We start from the raw sequence: 19,806 nt of genomic DNA on the forward strand, positions 1-19,806 counted from the left end.
TAACAGAGGTCACCTGAAAGAATCAATAATAAAAGACACAAAGAACCACAACACAGACTTTAACCACTCTAAGGTGTTCTCTCACAAACAGAAATACTGGCTGTCATTGTACACAAGTCTTAGAAAGACCGGTCCCCCCATGTATCCGTCCGTCTGTCTCTCCAACATAACACTGAGCACCTAAAAGTTGGGGTGCCGAGACTGCTAAGGTAAATTAGACCAAATGTCACAGAATTTGTATTTCAGTGGAGGAGAAAGACAGGTGACAATAATTACTAAACTGATTTCATAAACCTATTAATGAGTTAAGACCTGAAAAATTAGTGACCTAAGAGACAAATGAAGAGAACAGTTTTAAAGTTATTATAGCTGTGCCTTGGGATATACTTTTCAATGTCAAATCATAGAGATACTCAAAAAGTACTGCGTCTTACATCATCTAGAAACAAACGTGCACTCAAGAATGCACTAAGACAATGGAGATGGGATCACCACACATGATGTGGAAGCCGTGCACACGAGGTTCAAAAACCTACTGCACAAATTAGGGGAGCTGTCGGTGATTCTGTTCATGGAGAATAATCAAGAACCAACTCAGACCGCATTTCTTCTAAATAACATGGTGTTCTGCAAATTTACTGACTGAACTTCTTGAAGGGACTCAGCATGTAGTGAAAACGGATTGTTGATGGGCCCCAACTTCACTGCTTTGGTGATGGATAAAAACAGCAAAAATGAGAAAAATCTGCTTGGGCTTTTTATTATTATAGAAATAATATGGGCTTATTGAGAAAAATTTAGAAAATTACAAAGTTAATTTTCTCAACATGCTTTTCTGTCCACCTGTTTCTAAGAAGAATTACTGGAAACAACTTAGTTGAGTATTTTAACAGATTTTGCTGGGCATTTGTTGTGTGTTTATTTCTTTCCATCAATAGTCATCGAGTGCCAGCCTAATTCAGGCACTGTTTTAGGCACTGGTGTTAAAACAATGAAGAGAACAGACAAGAGTCCCTGCCCTTATGGAGCTTGCATTGAGGGGGTAACAGACAGTACGTACGTTGCTAAGATGTGGTATGTCAGGTGGCTGGAAGGTCTGTGTGTGGCGGCCGTATGTATATAGGGTGTGCTTTAAAGGGGCAGAAGCATTCCATGTCAGATTGTCTTTTTTCCTAGTCTGTAAACAGATCAGGAATATCCTTCCGTGTTAGAACATAGAAATCCGCATCACCTTGTAGGATGTACTCAGTTTTTTTCTACAAGTGAACTGTTACTTTTTCTTTTTCCCCAAAGAGATTCAAAATAGGTTTGGCTAACTTAGCGAGTAGATCAGCTTCTGGGGATGTAGATGAAACTGTTGAATGTCTACTACTAACATTTTATTTAGTTACACAGACCTATTTAAAATCATGTATAGAAATAACCCATGATTGGGGCACCTGGGTGGCTCAGTGGGTTAAGCCGCTGCCTTCGGCTCAGGTCATGATCTCAAGGTCCTGGGATCGAGTCCCGCATTGGGCTCTCTGCTCAGCAGGGAGCCTGCTTCCCTTCCTCTCTGCCTACTTGTGATCTCTCTCTGTCAAATAAATAAATAAAATCTTTAAAAAAAAAAAAAAAAAAAAGAAATAACCCATGATTTAGAAAGTAATACTGTTTCCCCCCACTCCTTCCGAGGTTTCCACTCGGAGATGGGTGGGCTTCTAGGCCCAGTGTGGTCGCGCATGTGTGCTCAGATGTCAAAGAGCTGCACTATCATTTTTAATAATCCAAAGTCAAAACACAGTAATGACAAAAAAAGACCAAAAAACAAAAAACCAACCAACCCACTGGCTTTCATTCCACAACTGAACAGAAATGCTCTGAAATGATCTGTTCTCTGGGGTCATTTATGCAACCACCACTCTGTACCAACAATCCACAGATCAGTGAAATATTCAACTATTATTACATTCAAAGCCATGGTCTACACCTATTCAGATTACAAACCCTCTATCAAACGTCCTGATTCTGGTGTGCATTAGTAGGAGCTCTCTGTGGTGAGGGAGCAGCAGAGAGGGGCGGGCATATTCCAGGCATGGATTGTTTCCTCCCACAAATGGGGTTCACGGCTCCTTCTCTCTTCCTGACACCATACTTTCAGAGGACAGGAGAAGCACTTTTTTGTTGTTGTTTTTTTTTTGGGGGGGTATGACAGGACACAAAATTCTAGCACTGGAAATGTACTCTTAAAAATACATTTAAAGTACTCTTTATAATGTTTTCAAATTTGCATACATTTAAATATAAATCAGGAGGTTAGGAAACTTCTAAAATTTTTCTTCTATTATTGTTTTGGTGTGTATGTTACTAAAATGGATTGGATACAGCCCTTAAAACAGCTGCACACTGCCTTTCCCCAAGAATGAGCAGGCCGCACACAGAACACGGTCGTTCTCGCCTTCGCCTTCTGGTCTTGGGGGCACACACCCTGCTCACGTCACACGTGCACAGAAGCACAATCAGGAACAAAGGGACATTTTTACAGGCTCTTACTCTTAAAATTCAAACAGTGGTTCTCTTTTCTTAGCCATTCCCTTCTTTTCCTTCCAAGTAAGAGATGATGATCCAAGAAAGACCCCTCCAAACACAGTAACAAAGAAGGCCCTTCCACTTTAAACCAATATGAACATGAAACTAACTTACCATAGAAATGACCGTGGGAGGGAGCTGTTTCGGATCTCCCACGAGGATGAGCTTGTTACAACGATGGATGAGTGGAGTGAGAGTCTCAACCTCACAAGACTGCCCGGCCTTGGGAAGAAAGTACAGAATGAGGAGGTGTTCTTAATCATCTTTGCCGTTTCTTTATCCGTGTGCACTTTATCTAATTCATATAAGTTCTAACATTCAGAAAAGTATCACTTTCTCTTTCTGCACTGAGTATCAAAAATAAGGATTTGCGGGGGGGCGCTGGGTGGCTCAGTGGGTTAAAGCCTCTGCTTTCGGCTCAGGTCATGATCCCAGAGTCCTGGGATCGAGCCCCGCATCAGGCTCTCTGCTCCATGGGGAGCCTGCTTCCTCCCCTCTCTGCCTGCCTCTCTACTTGTGATCTTTGTCTGTCGAATAAATAAATAAAATCTTAAAAAAAAAAAAATAAGGATTTTTGAGTATACTTATTGTGATGAGCACCAGGTGATTAAAATAACTTAATAAGAAAAATAAGAAAAAAAAAAGGGGGTTTTTTTGGTTAGAAAATAAAACAACAAAGAAGCAAACACTCTCGACAGTCAATTAAGAACCACCACCGCAGGGGTGCTGTGAAGCCAGCACCACTCGGGCACCATGACCGCTTGGGAACCAGCCGCCAGCTGGAAGGCATGTAATGCCCCAGTTCTATGTTCTTTGTTCCTTCTGGGCACATGCCCAAGGGAACTGCATGGCTGTGAGTCCCCCTCTCCCTGCCACCCCCTTTCTTCCTTGTTTCCCGCAGGCCTCATCATCTGCAAGACTCAGGTTTCTCTTCAATGCCATTTTCTTCAATTATTTCATCACTTCCATGGTTTCTGTTCTTTCGTTTGGTGAAAACGGATCTTGGATTGATCCTCTGTATCTCATTTTCTGCGTCTTTTGTCTTCTGGCTCTACATTCTGGCAAACAGTAGGTACCCAACAAATGCTTGCTCAATGAATGAACTACGGATAAAGGATGTTAGCTGAAAATATTGTGGCTCAGAGCTGTCCAAAGTTATATTAAAACTGCTTCAAAAGGGAACCAGGGCTATTCCAAGCAGAAGCGAGATACTCCTTGGGAGCGTTCTGTTGAACAGTCAGGGATTCCAGAATCCCAATTCTGGAAAAGCCGTTTTAACTGTGAGGGGCTGTCAGCAACACATTTCAACATACGAGACTACACACACAGGACAGCAGGTAAACACTAGTGGCACAGGAACCCTGCTCTCCCTAGCTCAGCAGCAGCAAAGCCCCCCAGATTCAGCCCTCACAGCACCATCCAACTCATACCGCTGAGCGCCAACTGACCTCATCCACAATGACACAGCTGAAGGGGACACCCCCTTGCCCACGAAAAGCAGACTCGAGCAGTAAGCCACCACTCGTGCTCAGTGTGCAGCAGATGACATGGGACTCCAAGATGATGATGCTCTGTGTTTTTTGTGGGCGCCCTTGAACCTAAGATAACAAATAAAGAAGAATCAATATTTCACCGTATATAAATTCTTGCTTATGGTAGGCCCGTTTTTACTGTAAAACATCCACCATTTATTATACAATAAAAATATTTAGTGAGGGGCGCCTGGGTGGCTCAGTGGGTTAAGCCACTGCCTTCGGCTCAGGTCATGATCTCAGGGTCCTGGGATCGAGCCCTGCATTGGGCTCTCTGCTCAGCAGGGAGCCTGCTTCCTCCTCTCTCTCTGCCTGCCTCTCTGCCTGCTTGTGATCTCTGTCAAATAAATAAAATCTTTAAAAAAAAAAAATATTTAGTGAGCACAGAGGTCCCAGGAACCTCAAATCTAGAAAACGGCACAAACGCTCAAGAAACCACCAGAGACAACACTGTGCACTGCAGTGCAGTCTAAGCTCAGAACAGGAGTTAAAGCTCATTAGGAAAAATTTATTCAGGCTTGATTTGGTCAAAGCAAATTATAATTCTTACAGCAGATGTATGTGGGCAGGTACAGAACGCGTAGAGATAGTTGTGAAGCAATTATCGGAGTTAAACTAGGGTCAGAACTCAGCTTGAATACACATTTTTCTGTCAGTTTTTAAGTACACAACATTATTCCTTCTTTTACAAAGGCTTGTACCAACACCGCCGCCTGTGAAGAGGAGGAGCCCTGTGCTCATGCGGTAAGAAAGCCCTCCTCAGTCCGCCACCACTGCACGGACCGAGTCACAGTGCGGGGCAGTGCGTGTCCCATTTAGGATCCAAGCTGATAACCCAGTTTTCTCATCAGACTCGGTGAGCCCGTTCCGGCTTATGAACAGGGGCTCATCCCTGCACATCTGGTCAACCACAGACGTGGACTGGCAACCACGTGTGGAAGCGTCAGGGAGATGGTGGCAACCATGGCCCTCCCAGGGGCACATGTGAACGCACCGACACACACCTCTCAGCCACCTTTTGAGGAAAAGTGCCAAGTACGATGAATTCCGTGGGCCACAGAACAAGGTGACGAGCAGCAAACCCACCGTATATGCAAAAACAGACTTCAATAAATACAGACTTCAGCCTTAAATTTGAGAAGTAATTTTGGGCTCAGTTTACAATTTAATAAAAATCTTTCCACATAACTTTTTATTTAAATGAACCAACAGCCAATGGAAATATGAATTAAGTTCAGCTGTCACTTATTTAGCTCTACCAGGAAGGGAAATACATTCAAGAGAAAAATTTCAGCTTAAAAATACTAATTACGGGGCACCTGGGTGGCTCAGTGGGTTAAGCCGCTGCCTTCGGCTCGGGTCATGATCTCAGGGTCCTGGGATCGAGCCCCGCATCGGACTCTCTGCTCAGCGGGGAGCCTGCTTCCTCCTCTCTCTCTGCCTGCCTCTCTGCCTACTTGTGATCTCTGTCTGTCAAATAAATTAAATTAAAAAAAAATACTAATAACATCAGGCTCCTGGGTGGCTCAACTGGTTGGGCAACTGATTTAGGCTTAGGTCTTGACCTCGGGAGTCCCGGGATCGAGTCCCACATCGGGCTCCCTGCTCAGTGGAGAGTGTGTTTCTCCCTCTGACCCTCTCCCCTCTGTTCTCTCTCACTCACTCTTTCTCTGAAAGAAATAAAACCTTTAAAAAAAAAATACTAATCACGTCACCAGTTGCTAGAACCTGCTCTCCCTGACCCCCCCACTGGTTTATTAGGGCCACAATCTGGTTATGACAATATATACCTGGCTCATCCTTGCTTTGATCAATCAAAATCTTGCTCTTTTTTTTTTTTTTAAGATTTTATTTTTAAGGACGCCTGGGTGGCTCAGTGGGTTAAGCCTCTGCCTTTGGCTCTGGTCATGATCTCAGGGTCCTGGGATAGAGTCCCACATGTGTCTCTCTGCTCTGTGGGGAGTCTGCTTCCCTTGCTCTCTCTGCCTACCTCTCTGCCTACTTGTGATCTTAGGTGAGCTGCCCAGGTGCTGCCCAGGTGCCCCATGATAAATAGATTTTTAAATGTAATTGAGAAGAGCCCATCAGTTGTGTGAAATAATTCATAATAAAGAGAAAGAGAAAAACGTGGAAAATGCTGCAGGTGAACCACTTACCTCTTTAATTTTAGAAGCTAGTTCTTGCCTCTCTTTTGAAACTTTTGCAATTTCTTCATCTAATTCTTGCCTCTGGAAAAAGTGAGAATGCAATCATTAAAGTTAAAATGAGCATTTTCAAATGCTTTCCAGCTGACTGTCTTGCCTTTCAGGTGACACTAATCTGCCCAAGAGAGGCTCGCTCTTCACCCAGTTCCTTCTCTCTTCCCCGGGAGTCCTGACACTCCGGCTGTGCCTCAGGCCACCCTGGCTCACACTGGCCCACATGCACACCGTCCAGCCAGGCAGCCTGCAGAGACCCTCCACGGACACCAGCCCTCACAAGAACACAGGTCCCGGGCAGGAGAGCAACCAGAATCCCTGCAAATGGAAGCCCCAACAGCACTGCCCTCGTGACCAGCAGTCCCCACTGCCTCCAGTGCTTGTGTGCCTGATGTGCGCCCATGCAGCTTATCCAAGCCCTACTCTTTTGGTCCGAGTGGCCCAACATGGCCCTAGCCCAGGACCCAGAAAGCACTCCCTCCGTAGACCCTAACGAAGACACACACCCCAGGTCCTGCCTCTCTGTCCACACTCTGCCTTGACTTCCCTGTGTGGCCCCTGGAGGAGGGACGTGTACTTCCTGCAGGACTGAGCGTAATGAATGTATCTAATTCAGTTTCTCTAGGGTCTGGCACCCTGAGCGCCACTTAAGTGTAGTCTGAGAACAAGCCTTAACACTGTGTGAGACGCTGTTCTGCCCAGTGCGTCCCGTGTGTGCTACTTCTGTCTACTGAGCAGTCTAACCCCTGGGGCTCACTCCTCCATTAATTTCTGGGTGGTTCAAACAGGTTATTCATCACAACCCAGTCATTCCTCTAGCCATAGTGATGGGCATAGAACACAGGCCTGGTAAACTATGGCTCACATTCCCTTATAATCAGGGATCAGACCTGTGTGCACACCCAGGGACTAATCAGACACCCGCTATATCACTGACACGGATGGTGGGGAAAGCAGCCCCTTCCCTTCCTACGGGTTTTCCTCCCTTCTTTCTTTCTTAAGATTTATTTGAGAGAAAGAGAGAAACAGTGTGGGCAGCGGGGGAGTGGGGAGGCAGAGGGAGGAGAGAAAGCAGACTCCCTGGTGAGCACAGAGCCCAACGCAGGCTCAATCCCACAAACCAAAATCAAGAGTCGGATGCTTAGCTGACTGAGCTACCCAGGTGCCCCTCCCCTGGGTTTTCTAAGCTGGGGCGGTGGCACGCACAAATGCTGGCACTTGTCTTCTGCAAGATGAGAAATGCCTGACACACAGAATACTCAAGGCATGGAAAAATGGCGTCTGAGCCTCTGGACCAGCCATGCTGAAGCTAACCCCTCCCAGAGTTCCTAGGTATATGAGTGAGTCAATTCCCTTTTTGTCTAACTTGGGTTTAACTTGCAACTGAAACATATCTAATAAATTCACTACAGCTTTAATACAAGCCAGACAACAGCAAACTACAGCCTGTGGGCCAAATTCAGCTCACCATCTGTTTTTATAAATAAAGTTTTATTGGAACACAGCCACATCCATTTGCTTATGTATTATCTATCACTACTTTTATGTTACAACAGAGCTGAGTAGCTGAAACAGAGACCATATGGCCTGCAAAGTTTAAATTATTTCTACCTTTCCTTTCTAGAGAGCTTTTTAATCCCTAATATAAGGCATATCGCTTTTGTATACATCTTTATACACAAATTATGCTATCCCACAATAAAACAATGGTATCAAATACTCATCACTAGCTTCTGTACTTATCAGCTATTAAAAAATACTCATCAAGAAATGTTTAGGTACCTGCATTTCCCTTCCACCTCGGCATAAAGCACGCTGGCGGGAAAGTTCATCTAGTTGACGATCTAGAAATTCCTTTCTTCTATGCATTTCCTGAACATGAGAAGGTAAGTCTTTTTCTAAAAAAAAAAAAAAGAATGATATGACAATTCTCATAAATATACACATATGCATACACAATGAGAAGAAAAACTAGTTCTCAAAGCAAGGCTATTTTGAGTTTCTCCAAATTACCTTTAATGGCCAACACATTACCTATCACATAAAAGGAAACAGAAGTAATGTTAGTTTGTGCCTTAATGGTACTTACGCATTCTGTGGTTAACTTGGCTATCCAAACTGAATTTTAGGACCTCATTATTAATAGACTTTTCTGGACCGAGACGTACTAAATTTATATCTCCACAGTTTCCTGTTGATAAAAACATCATACTTAGAGATTAATAAGGACACTGCCAATTTCCACGTGTAGTATCTATTTCTCAGCAAGCATATTAACAATCAGGGAAGGGAACCAACATTAACTATCAAGAACTCCACACCTGAAACTACACTAGAGGCTTCATACACTTTAGATATTCACAATCACCCTACAGGGGGAGTACTTACCATTTCCACCCAATAAAAGCTACAGAGGTTGCATAAACAGGACATTATGAAATTGAGATTCAATTATGCCAACATTTCTCCAAACTATGTTCTGAACACTATTCCACTGTAAAGTACATTTGGGGAAGGGGAGTTAAATAAGACAGATTTCTTAACCACAGGATATATCATATATATAAAAGACTTTCATTTATGAATACATACTTGAATTCCCAAGACAGGATATTTTACTATCAAATCCTTTTCTGTGGAGCAGTCACAACAAATTTTTTGAAACTCTATTCCACATCATGCTGCTGCTCCAGAATCTAAGGGACACAAGGGGCTGGAAATTGTGGAGTAGATAACTGCAAACAGTGGAAATGTCACAGAAGTGGCAGCCAACCACACCTTTATTTTAGGTCGCCATATTTGGTGTGTTATTTAAGCTAAACATCTCTCACTCCATCACTGAGCTAAATTACAGCAATCAGCACTTATCCCAGTCTGACAGATCACATACTTATTTATTGTCAATCTCCCTCCCCGGAATAGGGTTTTGTTGTGGTCACTGGCTACGACAGTGGCTGGCAGGAAGTACAATCAATGTGTACTGAGAATGAATGACTTACTAAGCAGCTGTCTACAACATATTTTTGTTTCTAGTTCAGCTCAATTTTCTAAATTTGAAGCCACCTTCTCTGGTCAACATTTACTTGAAGGTTTCAAAACTGCTAACTTACTTGTGTTTTCACAAGAAAGGTAAATGAAATTACCTAGACACTCCCCTCCTATAAATATCTAGAAATGCTCCATAAATTAAAACAGATTCCTTCAAACTGCAGGGTAAGCTCACAGAAATGGAAGAGAAATTCCTAGGGGCCAAAAGCAGAGAGAAAACTCAAAACCAGAGTTGAAAGTCCACAGGCTGCTGAGGCTTCCCCAGGGGAGCAGGAGGAGTCAGGGCTGGCACTGTCTAGGTGCTCAGAATCTTTTTTTTTTTTTTTTTTTTTTTTTTACTGTACATTCAATAACATGCAGATGCTTCAAAATCTTTAGTCCTACAGAGTTTGACAAATGTCTACACTGGCAAAACTACCATTCCAGTGAAGACACGGGAACTCTATAATGGAGGCCTGGATTTTAAAGCCCAATGGAAAGGGAAAGGGCCTGGGAAGAGGTGGGAGGATAAAAAAGGAAATGAATCCATCTATGCCTGGGCTTAGCTGGGAAAAACTAAGTTCTCTTCCAGGACTTTCTAACCCTAGGCCCATGCCACATGTGGATTTAGGGACTAAATATAGAATTCAGGGAATGACAAAGATGACCCAATCAAAATACAGTTGAGAGTTTTAAAGTGAGAATACAATGAGCAACTTTATGCCAATATACTTAAAAACCTACGATGAGTATTGATTTTTCTTGAAAAACAACAAATTAGCCAAACTCACTAAAGTACAGATACCTGAATAGAACTTTAATAGTTACGACATTCAGAGAGTAGATTAAAACTTACCCATCTGTCAATAAACAAAGAGCAACAAACAAAACACCACCAAAAACAAATTAATCTTCAAGGAATAGATGATCTCGGTCGTATATAAAACATTGCAAAGAATAAATAAAAAATTACCCCCAATTCCATTTTCAAAGTCAGTCTTATAAAAACTAGACAAAGATATGACAAAGAAAAATCACAGGCTGCCCTTATTCATGAATACTAATTTTAAAATACTAAATTAAACATTAATAATCTAGCAACGTGTTAAGAAATAATAATACATGACCAAGTTGGCCTTATTCTAGGAATCGAAGATATTTTAACATTAGAAAAACACTGCCATTTACCCCATTAACAGATTCAAGAAAAAGATTTCATTATCATTTAAACGCATGCAACAAGAAAAATGCATGCAATAAATCTCAACAGCCCTTCAGGACAGAAACCAATGACAAGGGAACTTCTTTATCCCGAGGAGGGTAAACACTAAAGCCCAGAAATCAACAGCTTCCTTAATGGAGAGATGTCCAAGGCATTTCTCTCAGGACGCCCAGGACAGCTGGAAGTAGTGGAAAGAAAATGTGGTACAGAAGACCCAAGTTCTCTTCTACGGCCAGAAGACAGCAATTTTTCTCTAACAGAATGGAAGCTCCAACCCGACGCCCGGCTGGCCTGTCCTGATCCCGGCCCAGCTGCACGGGCAGCACACGATGGCGCCCTCAACCTTCCCTCAGCCTGCAGGGAAAGGCACGTTCAAACCACAGCACTGCGGAGGCAGGGGAGCTGTGGGCGTGTGAACTGCTATACCCACTTCTGAGGAGAATTTGGAGAATTTGGCACTATCTAGAAAACCGAAGATGCAGGAAATCCTTCAACCCAACATTTTCACTCCAAGGTCTACCTGTGGTAGGCCAGCGTTTTTATAAACTCTTGACCTAGCACGTGAAGTACACGTGATGTCAAAACCCAATACAGAACTCACACGCCTCCCCAAGGAAAGAGCAGAGTCCCTGCGCACCCTCACTGCCTGAAGCTCCCCGGAGAGGGCAGCAAACCAACGCCCAAACCCCCGCCTTTGTGGGGCTTATCACATTCCAGCTGCACCCTATGGAGGATCTCTCGATTCTGGTCCTTTTGTTGATAGAAACTTCTGCTAGAGTTCCCCACACCCTACCAATTCTTCCCATGGCTAACCCCTAACTGCTCTTCTCCAGGTCTCATCTTAGACATCATCTCCCCCAGGAGCCTTCCCTAACCCTCCCACGACTGAACCAAGGGCCACTTTAAGGTGTCTGAACATAGCCACATCGCCCTGCTCTTCCAGAATGTCCAGCTTTATGCTCCTACTGCTCACCGATCCAATTCCTCACTACTGTCTCTTGGAAGGTTTCACTGCTGAAACCTCAGCACCTAGCACAGGGCCTTGGCAGAGAATAAATGCTCAGTAAAATTTGCTAAATGAATTGATGAGTACATATGGGCCACGGCCCCAAGCAGAAGTTATTATCAGAACTGGCTTGCCCTCTGGCATCCAAAGCTGCCAACACTAAACGCTGAGAACAAAACCAAAAACAAATGAAAAGCCATGTAAGTATCATACCCAAAGGATTCTTCTTGTCTTTACATTTTTCTTTAAATTCGAGGATGATTTTTTTCATAAGTTCATCAACAGCCGCGTTGGAAGGCGCACACACAAGGACACGGTTTTGTTTGATTTTGGCATTGGAGTTTTCATCTGAATGCCCCTTCCTCTGGTTCTACAATTTGACACACACACGCCAAATAGACAGACAGACAAAAGATACTGATGAGCTCTATTACAGAGTTTTCCAGTTTTCTTCTACTTCCACGTACGTTCGAGAGTTCCCCTTATAAACACTTAAAAGTAAGTAACAGCACCTACAGCTTACACTGACACTGAGATGACTCTAGCAGGACATTTTATCATGGCTTCTCTGAGCCTCACCTCACTATCCACTTACTTTACTGCATACTCAATCCAACCAAAATGTAGCCCTGGAATACATTCCAATTTCTTGGCATTAGACGTGACACATAATTAAGCCAGAAGACCACCATTCTAACCCTTCAGATCAGTGTCACACAGGACAGCATTTTCTGTTTTGTTATCTTTTATACCCTTCTCTCCTTCTGCTACCTCTCTCGGACCCAGTTCCACAAAGTATCAAGAAGCTACACAGACGTGCAGGCAGAGAGACCTGTAGTAGTTATTTACACGTGTCAGTTAACTCGCATGAAGCGACGCTCTCCGCTACCAGCACTGATGCCCTCACATGCTCTACCTCTGTCAGGAGGCGGTACAGGAGGCCAACAATAGTTTTTGATTTTCCTGTTCCAGGTGGTCCATGTATCAGACAGATCTTGGCAACAGACGGAGAGTGCTTGACCATGGCATATGCAGTTTCTATCGCTTTCTTCTGGTCTTCGTTGAAATCTCTTAAGTAGGTGATCTATGTAAAAGACATTAGTGAGAGTGAGTTGCTCTTCCTAGAGTGGCCCAGGAGAAGAGGAAGAGAAAAACTCCATTTTAATTTCTTCTACTAGCCTTTATCAGACAGAAGCTTTGGTTATGATCAGGCAAGACCCCAAATGATCTTTAATCGACAGAACCAATTTCACTACTATAAAGAAAGTTATTTGTGAGTGTCTGTAGGCTTCAGCCCATCTACAACTACTACAACTGCATTTTTATCTGTGATTCTTACAAAGAGGATCACAATAAACTGTTCTGTACGTTTCTTCTATTTATTCTTTACTTAGACAGTAAAAAAAATTCCAAGATATTCTTTCCTAACATTCCAAGATTTTGGATCAGATCTAAGTTTAAATCTCAGCTTCACTCATAAGCTAGGTCTCCAAACTCCTAACCTCTCTGAGCCTATGCCTTTCTCATCCGTTAAATGTGACACTCCTGGGAGGATGAAAAGTGAGTGATACTGCACGGAAATCCCTCGCACACAACCGCAGTCCACACACCACCACTTTCCTCTTCCTCCCTTGGAACGAACATACACAGCTCTGACAGGGAGAACACGGGCCCAAGTGAAATGGCAACTTCACCCGTCAACTCTCCATCGATCTTTTAATTGCAAAAATAACTCTATTAACCTACTGCTACCTCTGAATTATCACCACCTAACAAGCATTTAAGTAGGATGCTCATTTCACATTTTAGGGCTCCTCTCGAACCATATTTTCAATTCTTTATTGCACTATGCCTTTTTCCTGAGGTAAGCTGAGTAACAAAACACAGACTTTGCCACATCAAAGAAAATGAAGCGCCACATGCTGTTGCTGTGCGCGCAGAGACGCAGCTCTGTCCCGCACGTACGGGAATGTGCGATGAAGAAACACAACACGAGGCTGTCACGTTCTGACACAGAATTGTCAGACTTTTCATTCTCATTTAATCATGACTCACAATTCTCTCAGACGTTGTAGTTAGTAAATCTTTCGTACAGAAGTCCATAGGGTTTGGATTCAGAACAGCTCTGGCCAGTTGGTTCCGTCCACTCAACAAAGACATGGCTTTCAACTTCCTTTGTGTAGTTACCAGAGAACTGATTACAATGCATTTCACAAGCTCATTTAAATTGACTGGCAAATTATCTTGAGTCTGGATGGAAAGGGAACACTCAGATTTCCCATTGCGCACTATTATCAGGAAGGAGAAAAAGCAATTTCAGTTACCAGTGAATAATACTGTCCAGCTAAAATAAGGTTATTCAGAATTAAGTATTTTATAATTCATGTCTTTTGTATGACATATTGTTCAAGTAATTCACTCAAATGCTTATTGAATGGTTCCCAAGAACCAGCTAATTTCTTCCTAGAAGAGGGAAGCAGATAACCAAGCAAAAACGTCAGCGGTGAGGAGCAGCATGAAGAAGAGAAAACGGGGCGCCTGGGGGGCTCAGTGGGTTAAGCCTCTGCCTTCGGCTCAGGTCATGATCTCAGGGTCCTGGGATCGAGCCCCACATCCATCTCCTTGCTTCCCCCTCCCCCTCTGCCCGCCTCTCTGCCTACTTCTTATGCTCTCTCTCTCTCTCAAATAAATAAGTAAATAAAATCTTCAAAAAAAAAAAAGAAAGAAAGAAAGAAAAGCAGAGAAAGGGGATGACAACGTGATGAGGATGTGTTACCATCAAGGGCAAGTCAGGGAAGGTCTTCCTGGTAAGACTGCGCCTGAGCAGAAACTTGAAATCAATGAGAAAACCACGACCTTATCTGGGGAGAGGGTATTTACTGGCAAAGGCCATGAAGCAAGGGTGTGACTGGAGTATTCCAGGACAGGGACAAGCCTTGCACGGGGCAGGGGTGGGGGTGGGAGCAGGGAGACGAGTGCTGCGAGAGTCAGAGAAGAGAACAGGGCTCCATTTTATATGGCTCTGCAGACCACGATACCGACTGAATGTCACCTCAAGTCAGGTAGAAAGCCCCAGGGCAGCGCAGTACCGGGGAGGGACACGCTTGAAGTCACACATTAGCAGAATCACTCTCACTGTGGGGGAAGATGGAATTGCAAGGGGAAAAGCACAGAAGCAAACAAGCCACCAGGAGGCAGTGCAGTGGACGGCTGCCCGGACCAGGACGCAGGAGCAGATGCGCAGCTTGGATCCTGGATACTTCGCTAAGAGTCAACATGATTTCCTGATGAATTACACGTAGGGTGTGAGACAAAGAAAGCATCAAGGACGCCTGGGGTTTTGGGTCTGAGCAACTAGAAAAACACAGGCCCCACTTGCTGACGTGGGAAAAACAGAAGGAATAGTAGACGTCGGGCAGAAAATCGTGCTTCCTTCAGTATTTTTGTTTAACAGATTCGCAAATGGAGAGGTCAGACAGTTGGATGCTTGAGGAGCTAGGAGGAGAATACTCAGAAATAGAAATCTGTGCATGTCGTCATTTGCAAGAGTCAAAAGCACTTACTGAGCTATGTAGCCCTCCGGCTACTCGCCCAAATGCAGTCTACGGAAGAGCTGGGCTGGACCACACCCGAAGTGCAGCCCGCCAGTTACAGTGCAGCATGGTGCTGAACTCCAAGGAGCTTCGTTTTTAAGACTAGTTGCAAAAAGGCGAAGGAATAATGAACTCATGTTCTCATGACATAAGTGAGACTAAGAAAGCAGCAATGTTAAAAAGGCCGCTTGGCATACAATGAAGAATGCGGGCGACCCTGCAGTCAAACACACACAAGTTTCATTTCCGGGCCGACTGCGCGATACTGAGCATGCGCCTGGGTGAGCACTGAAGCCCTGAGCCTACCTTTCCTGATGAGCAGAGAATACACAACTCTCACTGCTTTGCAAGGCTTTAAGGAAGACGATAAGAGAGCACAGGAAGGACAGGGCATGCGGCCAGGCACACAGCAGGTGCTGACCTTACTTCTATGATGCTACTCCCAGGAGAACGGTCCCTACAACACCAGGGATGGGAGCAATGGAAACAGCAAAATCTTCAAGTTGCCTTGCAGTGACTTATGTGTTTGCTCTTCTCACTGATACTTAGCCACGACACCAAGGTTGTGATTTAAGATACAAAAAACAGCTGGTTTGCAAACTGTTGTTTAATAACAAACCCAACGACAGATGAAGGAATGTGTCAGAAAGAGAGGACACTACAAAAGAAAGCTTTTAAATCATAAGTCTAGCCCAGTAAGTACTGGGCCTTTCCCAGGTAAGTCTAGAAAAACTAAACAAGGACTCTGGAAGGCAAGTAACCTGGCAAATACATGTCTCGAATACGCATAACAAGTATGTGGCTGGTAAAGCATGGCTCCGAGGGAATTAAAAGACGAGCTTCTATCTCACAGATTGCTCTTCACAGTCTCATCATGTACTTACTGACGGAAGTGCGGCGAAACTTATGAACATACGCGCAGTGGTAATCACGGAGATCTTCCATGTGATCTCTCTCTATATCTTTATTCTCTCCGTTTTGTCGTTCGGGAATCAAAAATACCAAATCATTTTCCTTTGGATGAAGTTGTTTAGCGAGTTCGCATTCCTCAAGATGAACTATGAAACGATAAGAAGTTGGCATTGATTCTAACAGAATTATTTTTAAATGAGATTAACTTAAAGGATATTAAACCCCTGTACTAAGTTCAACCAAGTATACAGCACAAGATGTTGTAATATCCTTCAAAGTAATATTCTGAGTCAGTCAACATTCTCAAATACAGATTATACAGTATTATAAAATGCCTCTTAACAATGGCTAAAAAGGGGACGCTTGGGTGGCTCAGTGGGTTAAGCCTTTGCCTTCAGCTCAGGTCATGATCTCAGGGTCCTGGGATCGAGCCCCCAGTCTGGCTCTCTGCTCAGCAGGGAGCTTGCTTCCCCCTCTTTCTCTGCCTGCCTCTCTGCCTACTTGTGATCTCTCTCTGTCAAATAAATAAATAAATTCTTTACCAAAAAATAGCTAAAAAGCCAAAATAAAATCACAATATTCAAAAGCAGCTAGTAAATTTCCTTTCCTTAAAGTTTTAGTTTTGTTTTTTTTTTTTAAAGATTTTATTTATTTGTTAGAAAGAGAGAGAGAGAGAGGGAGCGAGCATGAGCACAGGCAGACAGAGTGCCAGGTAGAGGCAGAGGGAGAAGCAGGCTCCCCGCTGAGCAAGGAGCCCGATGTGGGACTCGATCCCAGGACGCTGGGATCATGACCTGAGCCGAAGGCAGCCGCTTAACCAACTGAGCCACCCAGGCGTCCCAAAGTTTTAGTTTTTAACCAAGAAATTCTTTTTTGTTCCTCACTTTCAAAATCCCAGAAGAATACCCCAAAACAGATCCAAGGACATATAAGAAATCTGAGCCTACTTGTGGCATTTCAAACAAGGCGGAAAGGCTAGTTGTAAACTACTGGGGCTGGGAAAACAGCGAGTATTACAACAAAAAAGCTGAGCACCAACCACCAGATCCAGTAACAGTGAACTAAAATATGAGGCACTAGGTTTAGGTAGACAGAACCAGTAACTCCAGACAAGATTTTAAAAAGTAGCAGGTATGGAGCGCCTGGGTGGCTCCGACTCAGGTGATGACCTCAGGGGTCCTGGGATGGAGCACCACATCGGGCTCCCTGCTTAGTGGGGAGTCTGCTTTTCCCTCTCCCTCGGCCCCTCCCACTGCTTATGCACGCACCCTCTCTCTCAAAATAAATATTTTTAAAACAATAAATAAAAATTGGCAGGCAAGAAAGATCTATGTGAAGATATCAGAGAGCAATTACAACAGTGAAGAACTACTACGTTGAGATCCAGAGGAATGTGGAAATCCAGTGGAGGCAGCCCTGTCATTTCCCCCTAGAGACATGTGAACCGTTCCTGGAGTGATAGCCAAGAAGCCAGGCCATACCTGGGATGGCCTTGTTGGACTAAAAAGACAAAAACTGGAGCCCAGGGCCTGTACAGAATGGGAGTGGGGACCCAGGCACCTCTATATGCTTCACACTGGGATTATGAAGGAGGCCTCAGGACTATGCCCCAGGATGAGGAAGCAGCAAACCTGCCTTGACATGGGCGACAGCCCAGCTTCCAAACAGCTGGGCACTTTAGAAAAGCCCAATCCCTTAAACCAGATCTAGATGATCCCACATCACAGGTGCCCCCAGAAGTCTGGCAGAAACAGAGGAAAATCCTCTTTGGAGGAAGATAATATCATCCCAGGCCTCAAATTAGTTTTATAAGTGATTTTCCAAAAGACCAACACTTGCCAGAGATAAGCAAGGCACATGGAGAGAAGAAACACACCAACTGGTAGGATTCATAAACAACCAAGGACTGTCTGGCAGCTATAGATTATATCTCACACAGTTTAAAAGGTTTTGCCTCACCTACGGAGACACTCAAAAGAGCTACTAAAACTATAGATTTTGGGCGCCTGGGTGGCTCAGTGGGTTAAAGCCTCTGCCTTCAGCTCAGGTCATGATCCCAGGGTCCTGGGATCAAATCCCACATCGGGCTCTCTGCTCCGCGGGGAGCCTGCTTCCTCCTCTCTCTCTGCCTGCCTCTCTGCCTACTTGTGATCTTTGTCAAATAAATAAATAAAATCTTTGGGAAAAAAAAACTATAGATTTTTATAACTCAAGGGTGCATGTTTTAAGTTTTAACTTTATTGTTCTAAAATAGCAAAAGATGTGTAAATTGAGATACAATTTCCAAACAAGAAGAAAAAGTAAAATTTTAAAATGAGGAAAAAAGTAGAAGGATTCAACCAAAACAAAAGGTAATACATGTAATATACGATTAGGTTCACTTACTTCTATTGTGTTTCATTTTATGGTTCACTTTCAAAAATTGGTTATTTAACAGTTCAAAGTCTCATATATATTGTACAAAGTATACTCTAGTTCTATCAGGTTTTTTGTTAAAGATTTTATTTATTTGACAGAGAGAGGGAGAGAGAGAGAGATCACCAGAGAGCACGAGCAGGGAAACAGCAGAGGGAGAGGGAGACGCACGCTCCGGAGCCCGACACGGAACTCAATCCCAGGACTTGAGTCAAAGGCAGGCACTTAACTGACTGAGCTATCCAGGTGCCACTTAGTTTTTTCTTTATATATTCTGTTAGGTATGTAGACATTGAGAATTGTCATCTCTTCTGCTGAAATAAACTCATGCAAAATTCCCTTTGTACGTAAGGTTTCTTCTTGTCTTACAATCTATTTAGTCTGATATTAACAAAGCTAAACATCTTTTTAAAAAAGATTTTGTTTATTTGAGAGAGAGAGAGAGAGAGAAAGTGTGTGCACATATGGGTGACTACCTGCTGAGCGCGGAGCCAGATGTGGGGCTGACCCTGTGACCCTGACGTCACAACCTGAGCCGACCTCAAGAGCAGGATGCCCAACCCACTGAGCCACCCAGGCACCCCTAAACACATCCTTTTTTAATAGGGTTTGTGTGAGTGTCCTTCTCCAAACTTTTTTTTTTCAGCCTTTCTGTATTCTTATGTTTACATGTATTACTTATTCATACATATAGTGTATTACTCTATCAATCATATTATTCTTGAAATACTGTTTTCTTCTACAGGATTCTAAGACTACTTAGAAAAGTGCAAGTTCAGATACAGGATAAAAGAATACAGATGATATTGGTCCTATCAGATAGCAAGTCAGCTCTCAAAGACTTGTAAGGGTCCTATCTAAAGGGCTTAAACTATACTGGATAGAAACACAAGTATATTTAAGTCCATGAATTTATGAAATTAAAAAGAAAAAAGCACATTGGTCAACACCAGTGCTTGCAATGAATTAATTCAGGTTAATTCACTTTTTAAAAACTGGTCAAGAGTCAAGTACTTTTCTACCTTTCTTTATAAAGCACACTACTGAATAACCAAATAATATATAGAAATTTCCTTATGGAATTATTCCAACTAATAAATGAAATGATCAAATAAAAATGTCACCATTTTGTACCTTTAATAAACTAATTTAGGTATTAAGCATCCACAGCTACAAAGATTACTAAAAGAGAAATTAGAGATCACTCACCTCCTGATTAAAGAATAAATACCACCATCTATGAGACAGTTTTGCCAAAAATTATAAATCAAACTTGAATCGGACCATATCTCTAGATACAACTATCAATTTCTAAGAAATGCAGAGGAGAGAA

General features: G+C 43.2%; 1 protein-coding gene across 4 annotated transcripts in view; it reads right to left on the reverse strand.

The window, feature by feature from the left end:
• Positions 1-19,806, reverse strand: part of SETX (senataxin) — an 84,834-nt gene that overhangs the window by 14,464 nt on the left and 50,564 nt on the right. For all 4 annotated transcript variants that reach the window (XM_047701128.1, XM_047701126.1, XM_047701124.1 and 1 more), the window contains 9 exons: positions 16,031-16,204; positions 13,609-13,841; positions 12,470-12,637; positions 11,767-11,923; positions 8,388-8,489; positions 8,081-8,196; positions 6,257-6,328; positions 4,017-4,166; positions 2,683-2,790 (listed from right to left, as the gene is read on the reverse strand). In XM_047701128.1, coding sequence (XP_047557084.1) covers positions 2,683-2,790; positions 4,017-4,166; positions 6,257-6,328; positions 8,081-8,196; positions 8,388-8,489; positions 11,767-11,923; positions 12,470-12,637; positions 13,609-13,841; positions 16,031-16,204 — 1,280 coding nt within the window. The remainder of the gene's footprint in view (positions 1-2,682; positions 2,791-4,016; positions 4,167-6,256; positions 6,329-8,080; positions 8,197-8,387; positions 8,490-11,766; positions 11,924-12,469; positions 12,638-13,608; positions 13,842-16,030; positions 16,205-19,806) is intronic.

Source organism: Lutra lutra, chromosome 13 (genome assembly GCF_902655055.1).
Source record: "Lutra lutra chromosome 13, mLutLut1.2, whole genome shotgun sequence".
Taxonomy (NCBI): domain Eukaryota; kingdom Metazoa; phylum Chordata; class Mammalia; order Carnivora; family Mustelidae; genus Lutra; species Lutra lutra.